General features: G+C 40.1%; 1 protein-coding gene across 1 annotated transcript in view; it reads left to right on the top strand.

The window, feature by feature from the left end:
* Positions 1–3051: 3051 nt before the first annotated feature.
* Positions 3052–25010, top strand: part of wnk1b (WNK lysine deficient protein kinase 1b) — a 102356-nt gene continuing 80397 nt past the window's right edge. Inside the window, 3 exon segments of the mRNA XM_044186521.1 lie at positions 3052–3677; positions 6593–7404; positions 7406–8297. Of these exon segments, the coding sequence (XP_044042456.1) occupies positions 7358–7404; positions 7406–8297 (939 nt within the window). The 5' untranslated portion in view covers positions 3052–3677; positions 6593–7357.

Raw genomic sequence — 25010 nt, 5'->3', positions numbered from 1 at the left:
TTGTTCTTTATGGAAATAGTTTTATTTATTCAAATTAACATCAGTGAGGAAATGTAATAAGAATAGAAACTGGATTTATTTGTAAGAATTTCTGAATTTAACATTAATTTGTGGTTATTCTTTCATAGTGCTGTCTTTCTGATGTTAAAAAATGAGCAAGGGTGCTGTTTTAAGCGGAGGATTGCATCCTGTTTGAGTCAGAATGAGTGGATAATCCAGTAGTTAATGTAAACATAACTGCTGAAGGTTGGCAGGCATGACTTCAATCACCTATTCATTGGACAATAGATTACAAACTATGTAAATTCTATTCTATTTTCTGTTTTTACCAGCAATGTGATATGTTCTGCTCTGCTGGGCACATGGCAATTTCCACGGGAGAAGATTGATACCACTCTCAATTTGTACGTTAAATATAAGGCTACAAGAAGAAGCCGGTTAGCTTAACTTAGCATAAAGACTGGAGAAAGGGGGAAACAACTAGCCTGGCACTTCGGTTTTTGTACACATTAAACAAAGAACATATAAGGTATCAATTAGTGAGCTTTACAGATGTTGCTAGGTGGATTTTGATCATAATTACAAGCCTACATCTTGACAAAGAAATGTGGGGTTCTAGTGCCAACATAGTTATATTTAAAATGAATTTGGGACTCACTTTAATTCTGCCAAATGAGAAAACAATTAACTTTTAAAAATGAAGCAGTTGAATACCTGATAGGACATTTGATGAATAGGTGGCAGCGAGGTCACAGACTGGTTGTTCTTTAGGGAAATTGTTTTATTTGTTCAAAGTTATGTCAGGGATCCCTCTTTGGTGTGTGTTCATTCCTAGCGTCTTGGCGTTAAATAGTTTGAACCCCTGCTGTCAAATACAAACAGGAAGAGCCACAGAGAAAAATTAACAATAGTGTGCGTGCGATGAAGACTGATGAGCAGGTTAAAACTGTTATCCTGTTTTGATTATTCTTGCCAGAGGCCTGCAGCTCAATATCAGAGGTGTGTCGATCTGATAGACTGACAGATTGTTAACTGTGGTTATTCTGATGTGCAGTCTTTGACAGGAACTGACTTTAACCTTTAGAACCAAAACAAAAAAGAACAAGAAATGAACTAAAAACAGCCCATTATGATGTCATTAAAAATGTTTATTGCCTCCCTTTTGAAAAACTGTAGTAAATCTGAAATAAACTAGAGTAATACAATATTAAGTTATATAACTCCAAACGACATTTTAAGACTGTTGGACACATTCCAAGTACATATAAGACGAAAAATATTATGGGAATACTACAGTCACGAGTCAAGAGCTTGTATGACACTAAAAGTGATGACGAGGGCGTCAGAGAGTGAGCAAGTGAAGGCCACACACACGCACACACGCACACACACACTGAGAGAGAGAGAGAGAGAAAAAAAAACACACGAGGTCAATAAGCATCAATCAGAAAGGTTGACAATGGATACCTCAAACATGACCGAGACATAAAATAAAAGCATGATGAACGACATGTGTCGGTTCACACTGCAGCTATTGACTACCTCAGGATACCGGAGTTTGCCTCTGGTCGTCAAGATCGACAGAATAAACAATAGTACTTCCGGTTTAACTCGTCAACATAAAATTCTTCTTGATCAACTTGTTGCAGCATTTTTTTTTTCTTCCCAGGAGCCCAGTTTGACTCCGTTTGGCTTCCCCTTGACAATATGCGAATTAAGTAAAGAATGTATGATGAGGTTGACTCAATGTTATAGTGGTAATTTTTAAAGTGCAACAGTTAGAATAATTAGAATTTAAAACGACTGTATCCATGCTTTGTATAGCCTATACAAATAAATAGGCTAGTGAATTAATACCTTTTAAATAAAATCAACAAGGTTTTATTAAAGAGTCTGACATATATAGGATTATATATCTATATAGGTATGGTTTAAAAAGTTTAAGGAAACCTATATGTCAAAGGTATATTTTAAACAAAATATTTAATTAATTAGGCTATTTAAAATAGGCTACCTAATAATTAAGAATAAGTGAATGATTGCAGTTTCTTGGGTCACCAAGGAATTTAAGTTTGTAATTGTAGGAAAATACATAGACTAAAATAAAAATACTAGTAGTTTCCTTTCTTTGCTCATTTCAGTCAAGAAGATCAATTCTCTCTCTAAACATAAAACCAAATAATAGAACCACTGATCAGTTTAAACAAATGAGAACCCCCTGACCAAAGTGACCAATTCCTAATGCAAAATAAATATTTTTCTTTCTCAACACCCTTTACTCAGCCCCAGTTTTTTATGCCTAAAATGACATAAGATGACATTTTTTAAGGTATGACACTAAAAGTTTGAGAGTTTACAACTGTTGTAGCAAACCAGGAAAAAGGTGAGAGATGTTTTATCCACTCCTTCCGGATCGGACACAGCAGGGGCACAGCTGGACCTCAAACAATCAAACAGACAACTGCTGTCCTCTATGTTATTGTACTTGGCCACAAACACCTCCGAGACACATTATCTAAAGATATAGTTACTCTACATGGCATTGCCCTAGCCTCCAGCACCACCGTAAGGAACCTCAGAGTTATCTTTGTTCAGGATTTATCCTTTAAGTCCTATGTGAAACAAACTTCAAGGACTGCCTTCTTTCACCTATGTAACATTGCAAAAATCAGGCACATCATGTCTCAAAATGATGCCGTAAAACTCGTCCATGCATTTGTTACTTCTAGACTGGATTATTGCAATTCCTTATTATACACCTTAATACACCTGCTGCCCTGTGTTCCTGCTGGACAACTGCTACTACAGTTGTTGTTATTGGCCTTGTTACTATTATTGTCAATAGTATTCCTATCACTATCATTCCTATAATTATTGCTTTATTAATATGAATATTACCACTACCATTACGTTATACACACGCACACACACGCACACACACAGCTCATGAGTGTGGGTTTGAGTGATAGATCCAAATTCTTTGCTTTATTTTGAAAGAAAACCTCTTTTCCTGTATCATCCGGGTTAACAGTGGCTGGCTTGACGCGGCACGTCGGTGTGAAAGCCCTGCCGTCGCCTTGTCGAGTCATCATCGCCAGAGACGCGCAGAGAGGAGACGGAGCCACTGTCTGATGGCTTGAAAACGGGGAATAACTGTGGATCACAGCGGATTAATTGCACCACGCAAGCCAACAGGAACGAAACGGCGGTCACGGGAGCGGGCTGGATGTTGATACGGATGAGGATATCGCATCTTTGAGTGAGACTGTTGCCTTTTTGGTTGCGGTTGCAGACCCGGACACAGACAACACAGAGACAGACAGAAAGAAGTACCAGAGCCGCCGCGACACCAGCGAGCGAACTTGGCTTCTCTGCCCTGTGGGAGGTGGCAGTCTGTCGGCTGTGACTCGCTACACGTACCGCTCACCGCGTCGCTGCTCGGACCTTTTTTTTTTTTTTTAGAGGGATACGGTTGTAGCTAAGTTATGCTTTTGTAAATAGCTTCTTTTTCGGGGTTTTCGGCAACCAACTGTGGCTTTAATGTGACGCACTATACTGACAAATTTGATCTGTGTGTCGGAGCGGACCCCCACTGCAGAGGAGTTAAAGGCGTTTAAATCAAGTTTTTACCTTCATTTTTTTCTACGGTACAAACACAGCCCACACCGATGTAATAGGTAACTGTACATTTTAGTTTTTATTATAATGCTTTGTCCAAATCGTGACTGGTTTTGCCTGCAGGCAAAGTTAGCTGCATTGCCTCGTTTTCTGAGTTCTCAACAGGCAGCAGTGAACCCCCACTGCACGGTTTGCTGCTCACAGTTTGCCTACAAAGCTGACGGTTCAGGACGTTTAGCATTGGTTTGAACCTTTTCCAGCCCAGTTAGTAACTTGCACACAGTTTTTTTTACCCATGCAAGATTCACATTTTCAACAACTTAAAGATACATTTTGTCACAAGTTAGCCTATATCAATAATAAGCCCCTTAAGGCCTTTTGCTGTGTTTTAATTGCTCCTGTGCTCATTTTAACAGCCTTTTTTCATTAGGTTTTAATGAGCCGACCTCAACGAATTGAATTAATTTAATTGTTGGCTTGGACTGGTGATGTGCTGATGTTACTGATAAGAAATCCTTTTTATTTAGATAATATCATGCCTACACTAGCCATGCCATCTACATCTATTTGCAAAATAAGTTTGGCCATGCTTGAATGTTTATATGTGCATTATATTTGGCAGGGAACCTGTTAACAGAGCAATTGACACCAGTAAAATTACAGTATCAGTAATATTAGTATATTAGTAGTAGTATATTGTTGCTAAATTGCGAATACTGTATAAATGATGCTCAACACATATATTTTTGTTGCAATACATTTGAGCATTTGCGTGATATAGTGTAAATTCGTCAGACTCATTTCAGTTATAAAAGGACAATTCTGATTGGTCCAAGCAGCACACCTGTGATAATCACTAAATACTTACGTGTAACACGTAAATCTATTAATATTTATTTCGAATTTACACTTTACCTTGAAATAGTCATAGGCTATTATTGCTGTTTATTATAAATCTGAAATTAAAAAATAAATGTAGTATTTCCGTTCTGTTTTTTGGCTGCCCTAACAACACCCCCAGCTGTTGTGAAATCATTGTAAAAACATCTTCTCATGGCTCATTTCTTAAATAAGATACATGTCATAATCACAACAACAGGAAGGCAGATGTTTTTCACCAGCAGTAAGCTTTAATTAATTTCACCACAGTGTCCCCATGGGATCATTTAAGTTTAGTGTTACCCCAAATTATAAACAGTAGGCCTATGATGCATCCATATGCTGACCACAGGCACAGAGGGGCTGGCACTGGGAGTGTACAGCTGTCCACTGATATTGTTATATTGGAGACATTGTTTTCTGACTTGGATGAAACACACCCAGCAATACACATCAATGGAAATAGCTGTCTCATACTTAAGTCATCAGTCTGGTCTCTTCAGTTGGTCATACTGTCTAATGTATTAACTAATTGATCATGTAGAGCTATTTGCTACAGTCTACACCTGCTGCCACACTGGAACCTGAGACGTCTGGTTGGGTAAATTACTTCTCTCAACCTCTAGGGCTGCTAGGTGCCATTAAATGCAAAATATTTCCTAGGCTCCATAATCCTGAGGGATTATTTCAGGCGACATTTAAAACCTGTCCTTAACATAACATTATGCAAATAATGAAATAGCAAATAAAGCTGCACAGGACATGTTTTTATTTCAGAAAAGGTAGAAACAAGCAGTAGCCTGTGGGAAAAGAAACTCCGGTGTTGTGTTTGGTCATTACTACGAAACCATCAGGACAAATTTAACTTAAATTTAGAAGTCTTTTCTGAACAATAGCATGTTGCATATTCTATGTGATGCAGAGAAACTTACTGACTTATTAAAATTAGATCCTTTTGGCTTTCTGGCAGACTTTGAACCCTTTGTTTTGCTATGAAATGATCATACGCGAGTGAGAGTGGTTTGTGCAGTTTACTGACACACTTGTAGTGTGTGCAAACCCGCTTAGTGCAGTTTAAATCCTCATTCATAGGGGACAGATTAAATTGAAGAAACTATATAGGTGACTAAAGGAAATTGTTACAATTATTCTGCATGTTTCTTTGACGATAAGACTTGTGAAAACTTGTTATGGGTAGTTTTAAACATGAATGAATGTATTGTGAATGATTTCTAACATCCAACACCAAAGCAGCCGCTGTTCCTCTGTGCCAGTGCCACTATGATAACAGAAGTGAGGCACACTGCAAATTCAGTAGGCATATTTCTACCACGTTTTCTGTAATGCAATATGCAGAGTAATATACTTGTACACTGTCCTCATATATGTATTTAGTTTCTGTGCAGTGGTTCTATCTCTGTCACTCTTGAGTGCCCCCTTCCCTCTCATGCTAAGCTGCTAAATTGCTACAGAGTAGCCTAACCTTGAGGTCAGCCAGGCTATGGTGACTTTGGGCTAAATTTGGAACGTGGAACAATTAGGCGCACACTCTACTGCATCACTCCACTGCATTAACTACACAGGGGCAATTGGGAGGGAGAGACTGGGGTGGGATGCAGATCTCTTTCTTGTTAACAAGCTTGAGTTAGACAGTAAAGATTGTGCCGGCCTCAACCCAAGTCCACTGATAAATCCCAAACCAAGAGTGCAGAAGTCTGGTTGAATCCTCTAACAGCCAAATCTGGAATAATGGATTACTTAAGACAGTGCTTTAACAAACTCGAATATTCACTTTTTGGTGCATGAAACCCTACTTTTTCTTGTGCTGAACTAGTTTTACTATTTTACCAACCAAACTCTGTTACTCATAACACTCATCACTGGCCAAATGGTGGTAAAATGTTAGGGTAGCTAACAGCTTGTATGTTCTACCAGCCACTTTGGCAAGGCACCAAGTATCATTTGTGGGTCCCTTGAAGTTGGTTAGGTCAGTTAAGTAGTCAAGTGAAAGCAGATGGTGAATTGTGTCAGATATGTAAAGAAAATATTGTTTCATCTGACAGCTCTCTTCCTTCTCTTTTTTTAAAATTTCCAGTGACAAGGGCCGAAGCAGACCAAGCTGGGCCAGGCGCGGCCAGGCTAGGCCTACCTAGCCTTCTGTCTGGCCTTACCAGACGGGCCAGCAACGTATACAGGGAGTCCTATCTTCAGCGAGCAGTGGGGGCTTCAGCCTGTTCTTCCACAAACTTCACCAGACCTCAAAGTCAAGCTGTAACGGATTGGATTCCAATCATATTTTGTCTTAGCAGCCTTTGGGAGGCCATACTGGTCTGTTAGATCTCCAGTCCTTCCATGTCGTGGTCATCCCTCTCTGGATGTTGGCATCAGGATGGATTCAGGTGTTAATTTGACGGTTTTCAGCTCATTGCAGTGCTTGCACCCCCCCTCCTTTGACTGCCATTCGTCCCATCCCTCCCCAATCTTTAAGCGAAAGCCCCTTCCTCTCTCTTGGGGCTTCCCTGAGCCCTGTACTGAAGGGCCTTGTAGGAACTGTTGGTTGTTTTGTTGAAACAGTTGCAAAGAGGAAGTAGAATTAATAAATCCTTGCTAAAAGAAAGACCGCAATGAAAGTTGCTGCATTCAGTTGATTTGATCGATTTATTTTCAGTAACCCATCCCCTTTGTTTTTCCTGTAGTTTGATCAGAGGTTGGAGAGCTTTTCATTTGAAAAACGAAGCTTGCAAGTCGATATTTGTGCCAGCATACAGTTTACACATAGATTGGTCTGATTACTCATATAAAATAAGTCCTTATTTATACGTACAGAATTTCTCTTTTGTGGTCTGAGCCTAAGGGAGGAATGTCTGAAAGCAATAGCAGCAGCAAAGCGGTGAAATTCATTGCTCCGCCCCCCTCCCTCTGCCTCTCCCTGTCCATCACCCCAGACCCCCCAAAAAAATGTGAACGGCGCTGCCAGTTCAGACACGCATGTAGTGGAGAAGCTCAGCGGACACCCCGAGGTCCAACGTCGGCGCCACACAATGGATAGAGACTCTAAAACAGCCGAGCACCGTTTCTTCCGTCGGAGTGTCATTTGTGACTCCAATGCCACAGCTTTGGACCTGCCCAGCAAAGCAGCCATGATACTCACCTCACCTCCAGACTGTGAAGGGCCTCTCACTTTCTTCCCTCCACAGCCTGGTCCTGGGCCTGGGGTACAAGATGCTGAAGGCGGGGAGGCCCCAGGAGGTCCCTATTTGCAAAGCTCAACCCTTCAGCCTTGTCTTGGGCTTGGTGGGGCAGTTGTGGAGGGGCACATACAAAATGCTGAGGAAGATTTAGTTGTGGGCAGTATCACGGTTGCCGTTCCCACCAGTAGCAGTGTTGAACATAGTGCAGATGGGGCAGTAAAAGAGCCCAGCCTGACAGTATTGGATGTTACCGACAAAATAGTAGGCAAAGAGCCTGATGTCACATTGCGTCCCAGAGGGTCAGAGGACACTCAACAGGCAGCAAAAGTGATAGAATGTGTGGACGAGGGTAGCGTTAGTAGTCCGACCGAGGAGAAAGAGAGGGAGACAGAGGAGGAAAAGGAACTAGCGAAAGCACGGGCAGAGCAGAGGGAGGCCGAGAAACGAGTGCAAGACGATATAGAGGAGGTGGAGACAAAAGCTGTGGGGACTTCACCAGATGGGCGCTTCCTAAAATTTGACATCGAGATCGGAAGAGGGTCCTTTAAGACTGTGTACAAGGGACTGGATACAGAGACTACTGTGGAAGTGGCATGGTGTGAGCTCCAGGTGAGTCTAGACTCGGATAAAACTGTCACCTCTTCAGTGTGTGTGCACTGTCTCTTCTGGTTTATCTGGCTAAGTCTTCAATTAAATGTTGTATTGTGGTTGTGGTCGTCCCTGAGGTGTCTACATTCCATCCAGGTGCTGAATTTAACATCTCATTTTACAAATTCTTGCTTGTCCTATTGTTACCTTAAGATCTCGAGATTACTGATATGTGAGAACTTCCTGCTCACCCAGATGCTTTCCTGTATACATGTTCACAAAATGAGATCAAAATCTGATTGACATTGAGATACTGGTGCAGAATGCAGATTACATCCTGGCTAAAGCTACATACATTTGATGTTTTGATTTTTGCTGCATTTTAGATAAAGCATGACTAGTCTATAAGGGCCATAGCAGGCAGCAAAGTGCAACAGTGGAGAAATATTTTATTAAGAAGTTTCCTATCAACAAGATGTTTGTGTGTTCTTTAAAGCAGCAACAATGAGGTAGTTCATGCTCAGAACTTACTCTTTCAAGATTAATTTATGTTTGGATTCATTTGTCTCCCTTTTCAGTTGTTTTTAGTTTAATGACTGTTGTTTTTCCCCATGAATGATGGATTCCATTTCTAGGTCAATCATAAAAAAAAAATGCATCTTGGACTGGTTTATTGCAAGCTGAACTGTCTCTGAGTGGAGGACACTTCTTGAAAATATTTGGTTGACTGGTTATTAAGTTTTTATAATATTGACCTGTACCTGAAGAAGCTCGTTGGGCCAAGTTTAGTCAAGATCTTCTCCTTGGTTGCTCTGATTTTGCACAAACAGAGGTATGGTGCAGCTCAGGCACTTATTTTCCTGAGAGTCATGGTTTTGTTTTTTCATTGCTGCTACCCTACAGTATTAATGGCTGATTTAAAAAAAACAGAAAAAAAGAAAAAAGTGTGTGAACGGATGCTGTGGTGCTTCAGATTACCGCTACCACAAGTTCCATTAATGAGTACTGAAGAAGGAAGAGGGTGCCGAATAATCCAGACCTCAATAATAAGTGTAAATGCTTTGGTTTGATTTCCTGATTGCTGTGTCAGTTTGATCTACCGGTAATCAAACCTCATAAACCTGCCTGCTTGATATCTGTAGAATGTAGGATGAATTTTTAGGACAGCATTATCCTACGACTAGAGACTTCTTCACAGAAATCCCCAGACTGTGTGGGAAATTCGGGCTACTGAAAGTGAATGAGTAACACTGTTGCATGTCTCACGCACTTGTCCCCGTTATGGTGCCCTTGAGCAGGACAGATGACTCCCTAGCTGCTCCGGTATAGTTTCTCTGTGGCTATAACAAGACTGGTTGCACTTGGCAGCTCAACCAGCTTTCATTCTCAGTCTGTAGATACATAAAAGGTTAACAAAAAAGGCTGCGTCCTGTACACACTGTGAAACATGAGACAGGATGGCACACAGTTCACCACAGGATGCTGTTGCTACATTATGGTGCACTGATGCAACTTCTGCAGTGTGTGTGTGTGTCAGAAAGAGAGAGTGACAGAAAGAGTGTTGGCGGGAGAGGTGAGGCCAACAGAAAATGGAAAAAAACTAGTGTCTTTGCAGCTCGTCTTATTGACAAATAGGCACAGAGACAGAGGTGCGTTCAGTAGTTGGAGATGTAGAATAACAGTCTCAGCTGGTCATATGACATTCACTGACTGAGCTAAGTTTTTAGTGGAGGGAGAAAATAGTGACATGGACTCACGTGGAACTTCTTGCCCTGATGAAATACTTGTTACTGTGCCAGAGAAACAAATGTAAGATTAACAAATTGTACTTTTTATCTGTTACTCTGTAGAATGACAGGAAATATTAGGGAGAGGGGATGACATAATTAGCCACATACCGAGACTAATTTGTAATACATCTGAAATCCATCAGAAAAAATGTCCTTTTTTTTCTCCTCATGAATCGAAAGGCATGGGTAACGTAGGCTAGTTTTTGGGATCTGTTCCATCTTTTCAACGTGCTGCTTCACTCTCTTCTATGACTGATAGTTAGATGAATTTCAACCAGAAAAGTCAAACGAGGTGAGACTATGTAATTAAATGTTTTCTCTGTAAATTCGCACATGTTTATATGTCTCAGTATACGATTATTTCCTGTGAGAGTGCGCGGGTTGTTTTTCCTGTCATCTCCATCACAAGATGCTCCTCGAGTCTTCCTGAATCCCAGGAGCTAAAATCAGCTTCGCCTGATGCCCTGCGTCTTGGAAACGGCAGTTTGTTTATCAGAAAACAAACGTCTAGCCTCAGTCGAGCTTTCTCCCTCTGTCACACATGCCTCTTCCTTTCTATCTTTCTGTCTCTCTTGCTTGTCAAAAAGAGCAAGCCTAGAGATTCTTGAGTGTTCTGAGTCGAAGGGGCCTTTATCAGGTCAGATTCAGACCTCAGATAGATTTTGAAAAGTTATAATTTGGTTAAATAACCACAATAAACTGACTGATACATCAGTTGCTTTAATACAAGTGTGTTATTTATTATACCCTGGATTACTGGAATGAAAATTTCCATTAAACATTATATACTGCGTATGATATATAAGGGTTTTGAAGGCCTGTGGTGACAAGGCTATATGCATGCAGAGACGAGTACTTTTCTACAGAGCCTGACTGTAATCGTGTGTGTGTGTGTCAAAGATGACTGAGCAACTGCTGACATGTGGCAGAATGGTGGGAGTAAAGTTACACACACACACACACACACACACACACACACACACACACACAAACACACGTCTTAACAACCAATCGCATTCACTCACTGGGTGGGCACGGGAACTGGAGATCTGTGGGAGTCAGGATCATCTGGAACTTGTCAGTTTTCTGTATGTGCAAATGTGTGTTTGTATGTGTGTGTGTGTGTGGTGTGAGTGTCTTTCCATCCTTTTGACTCATATGCATATGTAACTGAGCTGCATTTTTAAAAATTCTAGTGTCTGTTTGTGTGTGTTTCAGAGATTGATTTGGAGAGTTGTGTCTTTCCGTTCTTTGGCATCTGATCTAAAGCAGGTTAACTTCTGTTTCCAGGAGAATCTATAGATGGATGGAAACAAAGGAGGTGGAGGGAGATAGTGCAGATAGTTTGCTTTAGTGAAGAAATACATTGATGAATAGATAGAGGGAGTGGAGAGAAAGAGGAGGAAGGTCACCCAGTAGCTTATCTTAAGGTACCTTGTTAGACTGGATGGCAGATGATGGATGGGAAAGAAAGGGCTGACGCAGTTTTCCTGGAATGAGAGAAAATGGAGAAGGAGGGATGTTTGGGATCAGTTTAATCTTGAGTTGCTAAGCTAGAAATAGCTTTAAATGACAACAGCAACCACAATGTTAATGATTTCTGTTAACTATTTTAAATGACTTGAAAGTCCTGAGTCCTGGTGGAAAAATAGAGGGTCTGATGCTGGTAGACTCTGGTGAGTTTTATAGTCTCAGAGGCAGGTAATCTGTATCTTTGGTTCATGAAATGGTGAGAGTGGTGAATAAATTTTGAGATTAAACCATAATCCCCAAATTCATGCAATAAAAAATGTAGTTATTAACGTTATATATGACGGAACTAGAATTACCGCCCTGCAGTTGTATGCCTCTACCAACCAGTCAAGTTGCAGTTTACATCCATGTCTGTTCAGACTCATATAATATATGTAGTGAATACTTGGAAGGAATTGAACAAAAAAGTATAAAGTGTATTTTTTGGCTAAATGAAAGTTATCACTATATTGATGATACATATGTATGATTCCAGTGAATATACATTGTAGAGCTGATTTAATGAAGGATTATCATAGATGTATTGGCTAAACAGGTACACATGTACTTGATTACTGTGTAAAGATGGATTCTTATAGAGTATAGCTACACACAATGTGGTGCTTTTGTTTTTTCTTCTGGCATTTTTAGATGCAAAGCTTTAGGTGAATCACAATAAGCTAGGCGCGCTCCAATATGTTGTTTGCGGTCATATGATTCCGATGACAGCGGTACCTGCAGGTGAATCGCAGCAGAGGGAGGAGGACAGAGGACAGGAGAAAGGACTGATACTAACTGATACTGACTGATATCTGTGTTCTTCATTCTTTCTAAACCTCACTCAGTATGTTGATGTCAGGAATATGATTTATTTTGACATTTTAGATTTGTTTCCAGTTAGATATTATTGAGTTTATATAGTGACTTTGCTGTTGTTAACTTCACTGTTGCTGCTCTAGAAACAATATTTAGTTATATAAACTGTATAGCTAATATACACACTTCACTATTTGTTTATTTATCGCAAGTCATACCATCATCGCAATATTGAACAAAGTTATCGCAGATTTTCCTCATATCGTGCAGGCCTATTGTGAAGTCACAGTGACCTTGACCTAATCAGTTCATCCTTGAGTCCAAGTGGAAATTTGTTCCAAATTATGAGGAAATTCCTTCCAGGCGTTCCTGAGATATCGTGTTCAAGAGAATGGGAAGGACGGACAGACAGACAACACGAAAACATAGAAATGTCAAACATTTGCAGCTTCTCAAATCTAAGAATTTGCTACTTTTTTGTTTTGTATCACTCTAAATTGAATATCTTTGGGTTTGGTAGCAGTTGACAAAACAAGCAATTTCATCTGGGGTTTGTAGGGAAAAATATTTTTGGTCTGAAAAGAGTAGCTCTTGAGGACAGCAGTGAGCTGTTGGGGTGAAGCACACAATCAAAATAACTTACTACCACTAAGTGACAGCAGATTTGGATACATGCTCCATGAAACTGAGATAACATTTCAAAGAGAGTGATTGAACTACAAGGCAGTAAGAAGAGATAAAAGAAAGGAGAAAGTAAGGAGGGAGAAAGGAGAGAAATAACGTCTTTATAAGAGGGCGGGGATGGAGGGAGGAGGGGTAAAGGTCAAAGTTCAGACCCCTTGTCTGAGGAAATCACTAGGAGCCTGTCCAGCGTTCAACTACCTTTGGTAGAGTGGGGTAGATTGAGACAGGGCTGTGAAGAGCAAAAGGATGGAATAAATTGCCAAAACCGAACATTTTTTGAAGTTGTGTTGAACCTTTAGAGGACAGATGGTCGGAGGAGATTATGAGGATGATGAAGGCAGTGGAAATGATCGGGAGAAGGAGTTTAAGGAAGAGTGCGGTGATCATTGCGAGAATTCATTGAGAGAATAGAAAAATAGGAAACATTGGGACGAGGGAGGGAGGAAAAAGTGGGAGAGAAAAGACAAAGGAATTGAAAAGAGAGGAGGAGGAGGGAGAGGAGCATAGAAACTGAGGATGAAAAGAAGAGGGACTCTGAGCCTGTGTGTGTGTGTGTGTGTGAGAGAGAGAGAGAGAGAGAGAGAGAGAGAGAGAGTGTGTGACCTTAGGCTCTTAGCTCTACCGGCACTCAAAGACCCAACACAAGGCGGATTAGCCCCCTCCCCACACACACATATACAAGGACACACACACACACACACACACACACACACACACACACACACACACACACACACACACACACACACACACTTTTGGGGCTTCAAGGCTCTCCTTCAATAATGGCCATTCAATAAGTGCTGTAAAAGGGGAAACTGGGTTCAGACAGCTCTGTTGGCCTGTGTGAGTATTGCACCAATGCAGAATATTTGTGTTTCTTCATGGAAATTTGTCACATTAAAATCATAAGTAGATTTTATTGTTGTTTTTTTTACAATTTCATACTTTTTGCAAACTGCTGTCATACAGTACTACAGTGAAATTTTACATTGCTAAGTCATATCACTGTAGTCTCCTGAAATGAATCACATCTCACAAGGCTAATAAATATGGCTCACAGTGTCCAATTTTAGCATTGCGGCAATTTGTTTATAGCGGTGACCCATTTTAACCTGGTACTGGCCTGAAATCTGTCTGTGTTGGTAAAAGGCCAGAAGGAGGGAGAAAAGATCATGTTGGAGGTAGGGAGGCAGAAAATGAGAGCAGCAGGAAGAGGATATTGAGATGTTTGTCTAGATTGTTTATCAGGCATTTACAGTAAAGAGTGTCCAGAAGGCACTTGCACTGAACATTGGATTATCCGTTGCACCCAATCTCTGTGCAAATTATGAGGTTTAACAAACAAGTGTGTATACATTTTTATTAATGTAGGAAAAAATAGCTTTTCCAAAAACTATATTTGACATATTATACGCAGAAACCACCCTGCTTCCCAGTTTCTAAGGTCAAATGACACTGTTGGAATTGGTGAAATATTACATGTAAATATTTTGAGTTGAAGATGATATATACTAGTACACATGTAGAAAAGAGAGTAAAAGCTGCATCCTGTATTTTACTAAAAGATAAATATCCCCAGATTACTCCAGGGCAGCAGAGCTGAGGTGAAACGGTTAGACTTTCCAGAGGTTCAGATTTCCCTGACAAACTGCAACTGTGTCAAGCTTTTGGCAAAGGCTGGTTTTCAGTGCTGATTGATTCTGAAGTTGCTATAAAGTAGTATTAGCCACCCTCCAAAACATACACACGCACTGAAAAAAGGAATGGAAAAAGTGTTTGCAGTTTAAAAATTTTCTTGTAAATGTTTTAAATGCTGGCTACAAATAATTGATTCCTTTTCCTTATTAGCAGTGAAGCTAATGCCTATGGGAATGTAAATGTAAGTCTGTATATGAGTTCATGTGTGTATGCAGTGGGGGTGTGGCTGTGTGTGTGTGTGTGTGCACATACTACAGCTAGCGTTGGGGATCGTTAACTTATTCATTTGGCTGAGCCTAGCTGCAGATGAGTTCAACTGTTTAATAATAAAAAAAACTTGGAAATGTTTTTTAAACTTGCAGGATATTTCCTGTGTTTTAATGTGATAGACAGACAGATAGTTTTGTGGACTGAGTAGTTTAAGAACCACCTGAAAAGAGAATTTATAGCTGGAATGAGCTTTTTCTCTGCTGTAGTCAGGATGGAAAATCACCACCGATCACTATACAGTTGTTGGTAAATGGCGTGTAGGTCTGTGCAGATCGGTTATCAATCATAAATCAATATCAATAAAGCTGTTATTCTTCTCTGATAAATCCTGCTGTAAAATGGGCGAACGTCACGTCTCAACTAGGAACTAGCAGTCACCATGGACAAACAAGTTTGTTTCCTGCCACATAAACTGCAGGGATGAAGAGTATCCAAGAGAATTTTATTGTCAGCTAGAGAGAGCAGTAACCTCTAATAGCTGAACATTTTACACACACGGCATTCCAGCAGATCAAACCCTGACACACACTCATAAACACACACAGCAAGATCTGTATGTCAGATATGTAAAGACCCTAAAGCCCAGCCTGTTGGATTTATGAGTGATAAAACCTGAAAATGCCGTGTGCTGAGGTCGCCCAGCGTTCAGCTCTGATGTCGGATAATCTGAAGATGACAGAGGAAAAGAAGAGGGCACAGAGGAAATCTCTTTTTCGTTCATTTTATTCATTCTCTCTCTCACTGTAACGCTCAGTCTTCCTCTTGCTTTCTTTGTCCCGCATCAGTTCACACTCAAGCTCCGTCTCACCCCCTCTGTCGCTCTGTCATGTGTCAGTATCCAGCTGTGAGCAACAAAAGGAAGGGAGACAGAGAAGCTGACACTTCCTCATATGCAAACCATCCCTGTGCTTTCTTCCGTGTAATGTGTGACAGTGTTTTCACCAGAGTTTCCCCTAATATTGAGTAGTAAGGTCAGGCCACCCTGCCTATAAGAATTTCATTAGTATAGATTTCAGTGGAGGACTAAAGTGTCACATGACCTAAGTGCTGTTTCAGGTTGTGTTATAAGAGTTCAGACCTTCAAATGGTTTAAATGTAATAAGTGTGATAAACAAAATTATGTTATATTAAGTAGCATACAGTGAGTCATTCAAATGTAGTTAAAAATACTGCATGTAGTCTAGACCATCCACCCATGGGAGTGAAGCGTTTTCTCAAACACATATAAATCTCACTTGACGGCTTTGTGGCCTTGGATATGTGTGCTAACAGTTTAGTTGTGTGTGTGAATGTATGTGTGCTCAGCGTGAAAAATTACTGATCTTTCACCCTCCCATTCTCTGTGTTTATTTAGAAAAAATAAGGAGCAAGTGTAATCCTGAACCCAGGTGTGTGTGTGTGTGTGTGTGAGTTTGTGTGTGCGTGTTTGTGCAAGTTGGAGAGATGAAGATGCTGAAGTGTTTTGGCACCTTCTAAATAAAGTTATCCAGCGACTGAAAAGAGCTAAGAGAAAGAGAGACTGAAAGATGCTTTAGAAACTGCTGAGGGTGTGTGTGTGTCTGGGGTCACATCACATTGAATGTCTCAGTATGTGTGTGTATATGTGTGTTGATGAGCATGTTAGTGTACTTCATGATAATTATACTGCGGCTTAATTGGTAACAGGGTGTGTGTATGTGTGTGTTGTTGACTCATGGAAAGGCAATGTGTGCTTACAGCTGATGTAGGGTGTGTGTGTGTGTGTGTGTGTGTGTGTGAGAGAGAGAGAGAGAAGGGGTGAGGCGGGGACAGTGAATGCATCAGGCAGATGTTAGATGACTTGCACAGTGAGACATGATGACATAGCTTATGCTCTCTCTTTGTTTTTCTATTCTCTCTCATGCGTTCTCAGCCTTTTCTTCCCGTCCCAGCTTTGCTCCTTCTGATCAGATTCACTCCTCCCTCTCTTTATCTCCTCTGCCTATTCCTGCTCTTCTCATTATTCCCCTTCTCTCATCTGTTTCTTGCTCCATCTTAATCCCTTCCCCTGACATCAATCTCCCATCCTTAAATTTCACACTTTAAAAGGAGTACTGACTTTTTTTTTGTCTGATTCCTCCTCCTCTGCTGCTCATTCATTCCATCATTGATCTTTTTGTAATCTCCGCAAAATTTTTATCAAGGCATCTCTGATCTGCTTGATGCTACATTGCTGAGATAGCACTGCAGAAACATTGTACTCTATATTGTGCGTGTAGAAATACAGGACCTGCATTTGAACCCACAACACTACTACACCATTATTTAACATTATATTCAGCATTGTCCTCAAGAAAGCCCTGAATCTCTCTTGTAATTAGGACATACTGACTGCAACCCAAATTCAACCCGAGACAGACACACACAAACACACAAACACACACACACAGTAGCCTGACTAAATGCGTGTGTGTGCCTGATTAGCGAAAAGAGGGTTATTGTTTTTCTAAGTTTTATATTTTTTTTGCCAGGAAACTGCGAAACAATACTGACATTGTGATAATAATCACTTCCTGGAAATTCAGAGCCGCGATTGGCCGACAGCTGCAGATCAGAGGCAGGGGATTTGGTCACGTTGATTTGAGCCTGAAATTACAAATCTGGGATCAGATGGACAGCATCTACTCAAGAATACTTTATTTTATTTGGTTTAATTGGTAGGAATTCAGTGTCTGGCTAAAGTGCTTATCATATATAAAACAGCACCAGTCTACCCAGTTCTCCCAGACAGGTTCCATTACAGGGCATTATCTGTAACCACTGGAATAAAGGCAAATTTAACAGTTTTACACCTAAACTGTAGAAAGACCAGATTGAATCAGACAGAAGAAGTGGGGATATGTTGAAGAGTGTCTGTGCTAGATGCATACGCAAAGACAAAAGTGCAGGTTTTTATGGATTTAGTGGCATCACCACATTAGTGCTAACATCTGGGCTGTTGATAACTTGCTCCTTGAGCTGCAGTAATGATGATCCATCAGTAAAGACAAAGAGTACAACATTTAGATTCCATTTTCAAGTACCATGCAAAGTCAGTTTTGAGAAATATTGTCATCACTCAATATGATGAAATATAGAGAATGCACTCAAAGTATTTTATGTCTGGGATTCTGAGTCTATTGCCTCCATTTCACTTTCATCTCCTTGTCAGTACATCAGTTTCTCTCTTTTTCACTGAAATGTTTTCTCTCTACTCAGCGCATACAACATTTATTGCATGTCTGTCCATCCTGGAAGAGGGATCTCTCCTCTGTTGCTCTTCCTGAGGTTTCTTCTTTTTTTACCCGTTCTTCTTGTTCGTTTGTTTTTTAATCCAAATTGACGATCTAAGGATAGCAGGTATTGTATGCTGTATTGATTGTGAAGCACTTTGAGGCAAATTTGTGATTTTGGGCTATATAAATAAAATTGACTTGACTTGAAATGGCTGCTATCTCTTTCATATCTAAACCACGTCGCTGTGTTGACGGAAATGGGTCAACACACGTCATATGACCTGGCTTCACGACTCTCCTCCTGACCTGGTTGAACACGTTTCGGATGCTGCTCGGCTTTGGTTAACAGGCGTGTCTATAAGGGAATTTGATTAAATGCTGATCACATTTAAATGACATTAAACTGACTCACGATTACTAAAAAAAAAGCAGCAAGAGAAAGGAACTACAGTTAGAGACTAGTATCTCTGATGACAACAGATCAACCAGTGACAGCAGGGTTGAATGCGTGTTCAATAGATCGGTGCATCTCCTGTACGAAAGGAAGTATAGATGACTGTGTGTGTGTGTGTGTGTGTGACCTCAGTCTAAAATAGATCTAGTCTCTAGGCTGCCAGTCGTCTGCATCAGCGTAAAGTGACCTGGGCTGCACATCTAGGTTGCCTGCTCTGCTCTCTCTGTGTCCTTGATTTATGTGTGTGTTTAGTCTGCCCTTGCTTTTGTCTGTGTACTGACTCTGCACAGACAATTTTTTTGTGCTCAGTCTGTGTATAGAATGTGTGTGTGTGCAAGTGAGTTCCTGTTTCTTTCTTTGTGTTCACCTCTTATTGTGTGTGTGTTTGGGTTGGGGGCAGCTCCCTGGTTTCATTGCATCCCTCAGATTCCCTACATTCCAATGATAAAATGTCATTCCTTATTGGAATGGGTTGGGAGGCACCCCATTATAACTGTGTGTGTGTGTGTAGGGGAGAGCGCTTAATCTGTGTGTGTGTGTGTGTGTGTGGATTTTTTTTAACATATTCTTATATTGATAGTTGTTAGTAGAGAGGAGACAGGAAGTGAAGGGAAAGAGCCTTGACCAGACTCAAGCCTGGGACATGCGATTACATGGTTGATGTCTTAAACCCCCAGGCTACCAGGACGCAGCCCCCCACGACATTGGATTTTCTCTGGATGAAGCTTACATTTATGTAGTTAACTTGTCTAGTGCTGCTCAAGTTAGTCTTGTAGGCTGGATGTTTATTTTATTTATTTATTTATTTTGCTAGAGAGACCGACCACACCTAGTGTGTTTTAAAAAGAAAATGTAAAAGCTTTAAGTAAGTTCAATTACTGTCATGTTTTATCAGTTGACAATCAATTTGCTGAAAATATTGTGGATCATTACTGTAAAATCACAGCTTCCTATCATTACAACCAACCAAAAATTAGTCATTTTTCATGCAGTGAACACCAACACAAGAGTCCAAAAGGTAGACGAATATATCAAATTTGTCTTTGATATATGCCATGTCTATATTAAGAGAGTTCAAGTAAAACCTTTTTACTGATGCTTTAATTGATGCTCAAGATACAAAAAAAAAATCCAACAGAAACAGTTTTGGGTTTAACAGGTTCACTTACGTCTGGAAATAGAACTGAAGAACAGCGCGAGTGAAAGAACAACGTGTCGTATTGATGCGCTCTGTCTGTGTGCAACTGCATGTGTGTGTCTGTGTTTGTCGCTGTGTCGTTTTTTTCTTTCTGTCACCCTCCCTCCCATTTTGTGTCTCTGTCTGTCTCCAGCTTCCTCTCTCACTCCCTAATTCTCCCTCTTTCCCCTCTCTCCATCCTCCATGACCTTAACTGAAGCCTTTGGGGGAAAGAGGAGAGGCAGACAGACGGAGAGAGGGAGCAAAGAGAGAGAAGAGATGGGATTTTTCCCTCTCATTCTTTTCTTTCTGTTCTATAAATAGCAGCAGAGTGTCGTCTGCTGAGCCATAACTAGAGCAGAATGACTGAGGACAGTGTGTGGCTGCATGTGTCAAAGTGGATATTTTCAGTGGGGCTTTATTGGCATGGGAAACAGACGTTTACGTTGCCAAATCAAGTGTGAAACAAACATGTATACAGAAGAATTGTATATGTGTGTCTTTGTGTGTGTGTGTGTGTGTATGTAGGGTCTCGAAATAAAATGCTACTTTACTGTTACACCAAACCTCAGATACATCACTGACAATAAAGGATTCAAATGCTCAAATCTGCCTATTGAATATTTAGTCTACTTGTTTCAGTGCCTCAATCTGAAATAGTTTTCAAAAGTTCTGATAGTGTAGTCATTTTTTTAGGGGCTATTAGCACAATGTTGGATGGAAGCTTTGATGTTTAATTAAAGGAATATTCCACCAAAAATCCATTTTTAGTATGAAACATTTGACTTAAAAGGTGGCTCTTGAAGGTTTGTAGCTTGCTCCTTTACTGAGCTGCATTTGGCCTATTTTGGCGGTGATACTCATATATGTAAATGAGCATACAGATGAGCAGTGGTGTAGGGATTAATAGGGCTGCAACTAACGATTATTTTCATTATCAATTAATCAGTTATTTTCTCGATTAATCAATTAATGCTTTTGCCTATGAAATGCCTTTTTTAAATGTCAGCTAAAGACGATGTATTCAAATTGCTTGTTTTATTCAATCACATATTGTCATATGTGACAAACAAAGCATTAAATCCTTAAATTTGAGAAGCTGGAACCAGCGTATGTTTGGCACTTTTGCTTGGAAAATTACTAAAACAATTAATCGATTTATAGATATAGTTGCCGATCAAGTAATCGATTAATCGACTAATCATTACAGCTCTAGTGGATTATGCTGTAAGAGTGGTTTAAAAGGGTTTATGGAAATCTTTTTATGTTGTTTCGTTTTTTTTTACAATCAAAACACACGTTTTCAGTGGAGTATTTGTTTATAAGTGTTCACTGGGAAAGCACACCATCAAGATGAAAATGTGATGTTGCGTTCAACAAAACTATTTTAAAATGGTAGCCAAAAGATAGTGGCCTTGACATTTATTTAGACTGTCAGTGTTGGCACAGACAATCATGTAACATCTATTCAGTTTTTCATTGTTCTTTGGAAAAAGTGGCTGTTGTTCTTGGGCAGCATGTTTGATCCTTATGTTATAGGCGTTTATACTTCATTTGTTGGCTCCATCACAGTTAGATTGGCCTGATGTTTACATTTTTAGGGGTTAATATGAGTCTCCTCTGCATGTGTTGCGTCCCATTAATGCCACGTTGTTAAAAAGTTGGTTGAACTAGAGTTTCTATTCTTAATGGTCACTTTCATGGTCAGTTAGTGGAGAGAGTCTGCCTGACACAATGCTGAGTCAATGGGAACAGAATAAACACACACACACACACACAACATCACACAGTTGCACACACTGTGGTGAGTGAGGTAGGAAGTTCTCCCCACCAGATTAGGAGTCAATCCCTCATAAGCCACAGTCTGCATGATGTAATCACCACAAAGCGAGGTCACATGGATGGTATGCAATGCTCAATGCCATTTGTATTGAACGGGAAAGCCCCTTCTGTCCTTTTAATGCTGTGGTGGGGTGTGAGGATGAACAGCTGCATGATTTGCAACCGTGATCTGCCACACATCGTGAATGTGTAATAAACCATGATATTGTGAGACAGTGTAGACAGTTTGCCAACAATACTTCTCAATATTTTTTTGATTTTTAAAGTGCCACATGCTGCCGGTATTAGTTGTCTTCTGTCGCGAGGTCTGTGTCCAGAGTGGTGGTCCATAAGCTGGATGGTTTAAGGTTGAAGTCACCAAGTTCCCTTAGATGATGAGATTCTGGATGCAAGAAGTGTTTGCCAGTTTCAGCTGATAGCAGGTTTTATGTTCCCCTGCAGTGGTGTTGCATTTATCTGAGAAATTTGTTTATCTGATGAGATAAGATGGGATGTGGGAATATTGCCTAGTGGGTTTATCTCAGAATTCAAAGGTCAAATGTTTGATCCTTGCAGCAGACGCTATGTCCTGTGAAAGTGTCCTTCTAAGGTGAATTGTTATTTTTCTAGCAAAGATATATAACCAATAGACTTGAGTGCAGCAATATGGCACCTGTGAACAAAAAAAACTGTACAAAAAGTAGGTTAACTTGGTAACATGCTTATTTTAATTTATTTAGACTGTTGAAGCCTCACATTAACACTACATTTTGCAATGGAGGAAGGATTACTGTGGAAGTGAGTGAAGTAAAAAAAAAAAAAAAGATAAAGTCCAAACCTGTTTTTTAAACCAGAAAGTAGCCCTGCCAAATCTAGTAGATGTTCACAATTGACAGTTGTGATAATAACTTGAATGTTTGCCTTGGTTTCCCACCCCAAAGTTTAGATAATATGATTAAACTGGACACAAGTTAAAACCCCCCACACAATAATGGGACACACACACAGGTGTTTTCACTTAGTATAGTATACTTCTTCCAGTATAGGGATGTTTAGCAAAATTCTATTTTGAGATGGGAAAGGCCATCATTTCCCAGAATTAACTGCAACAAAAACCTTCTGTTACTGTACTAAAAACTATTAACACATGTTAACATTGTCTTTGTCAAAAGTTTGAGTGGTGTGGATAATGGGTAGACAGTACATTTTAACATGTCACAGTAGGAAAAGCACCGGTGTAAAGAATTAAATGAAAAGATTAAATTAAAAGAGTTTATTAAGTTGCTTTGGTTTTAGGGTTCTGGTATTGTGCATGCTGGCTCACTGTGAATAGAACAGAGCCGTTGTTAATGTTATTAGTAACACCTGTGCTTTTCCTACTATGACAAGTTAAAATGTCTGCTGTGAAAATGGCCAGTCACACTTATCCATCATTTATAGACCGATTAGCACCAGGTGTGGAACTCCACTTAACTTGTACACATAGAAACCCAACTCTTATTTGCACAACTGATTGTATACAACACCACAAATCATCATATATAAAAACAACATTCCACAAATATTCCAAAAGTTACCAGAAAGGTATTTTCACTTGGACTGGGAGTGTACAGATCTACTCATTGACATGACAGAAAGAGAGAGTTTTGATATTAAATTAGTTTGGTTGTGGTTATGGCTGAGAATTAATTGGGACAGTTGAGTAGTGTCTCACAAAACATTCATATTTTTGTTAGCACATGCAAGCCAAACAGTGTCCCACCCATCTTTGCTGCTCACACACAAATTATAACAAAGCAGGGTTGACAGAGAGGTCAGGTGTGTTTGTTTACTGTCATCCTGCCTTTGTGTGCGTGAATGTGTGCAAGTTGTGTTGCGTTGTCTATTCATTGTGTTATGGGTGATAAACAGCTCACCTCCGTCACCCTGTTGTTGACTCAGGCCGAGTTGCACTGAGAAGAGGGCGACACTGAGCAAGCAAGAGCGACACGGATGGAAGAAATAGAAAGATGGAGAACGTGCAGAAAGAGGGAGAGCAAGAAAGAAAGAAAGAAAGATGAGAGAGAAATAGGAAAACAGACATGTAAAGAAAGACAGAGAGGCAGAGTGTTATGCTGCTCTTTGTCTGACGTGTGGGCGGGACTGGGCCTTTTTTATAGGGTTACATTTGTTTGAGGGGTTTCTAGTGTGTGTGTGTGTGTGTGTTTTCCTGGCCTCCTCTGAAAACCTCTGTCCATTCTCTCTCCATCAATATTTGATTGGAAATATCTCTTGTTCTTCCTCTAGTGGTGAGTGTGCGTGTGTGTTTACATGTGCGTGATTATAGCTAATGGAGATACATGTTGTAAATACGGTCATGCAGGTACACTAAAACATGTGCATGGTTGGGTGTGTGCATACAGTAACATATTAAGGCTGCTACTACTGTAATGCAACTAAACTTATGTTCTTTTTATCGAATAATCCCCCTGGTTATTTTTCCGATTAATTATTTAGTCTATAAAATGTTAGAAAATAGTGCAAAATGTCCATCGCAACTTTGCAGAGCCTTCTATTGCTATTTAATTTTCTGTTGATCTATTCAATTAATCATTTCAGTTAATTTCAGCACTATTACATATACATTGGTGTGTTTGTGTGTGTATCGATTAAATCTGTGTTCAGTGTAAAAGTATCTATAAACCGTTGACCTCCTTTCAGAAGTTATGCATTAGTGTAGGTGAAATACACACCCTGAGACCAAAAAAGCCATTGATTGGCAGTAACAACGGCAGAGAGACAAAAATAGAAACAGAGAGACAAATATCAGGAAAAATCTCAATGAACACAGTACAGAGAGAAACAAAGAGAATAACATAGTCAGAGAGATAAGTCATGCACAAAAGCTACACACGAGAGAGATAAAGGCAGAGACAAGGACAGAGAGAGAGCAGGACAATTAAGAGAGACTGAAAGGGCTGATGAAAAGCAACCCGGAAAGAGAGTGTGATATTCAGAAATAAATGCAGAACGACAGAGAGGGAGATAAAAAGAGAGATGCAGACAAAAAGAGAGAGAGAGACAGAGGCAGACAGAGGGAGAGAAAGTGAGGGTGACACAGACAGGGAGAGTGAGAGTGAGACAGAAAGCTAATGGAGAGCTTTAGAAGGTAATGGACTGTGGATCCCCTGTGGTCTGATGGTTGTCCCATTCAACCTGTGTACTTTAGGCATTGTCTGTTCCATTGTATATTCAATATCCAGATGCTCCCCAGCCCTGGGGCTTTTGCACAAGAGTACA

The sequence above is a fragment of the Siniperca chuatsi genome, linkage group LG23 (assembly GCF_020085105.1).
Source record: "Siniperca chuatsi isolate FFG_IHB_CAS linkage group LG23, ASM2008510v1, whole genome shotgun sequence".
NCBI classification, from domain to species: Eukaryota; Metazoa; Chordata; class Actinopteri; order Centrarchiformes; family Sinipercidae; genus Siniperca; species Siniperca chuatsi.
The sequence above is the reverse complement of the archived record's forward strand: the minus strand, read 5'-3'. Positions and strand labels throughout refer to the sequence as shown.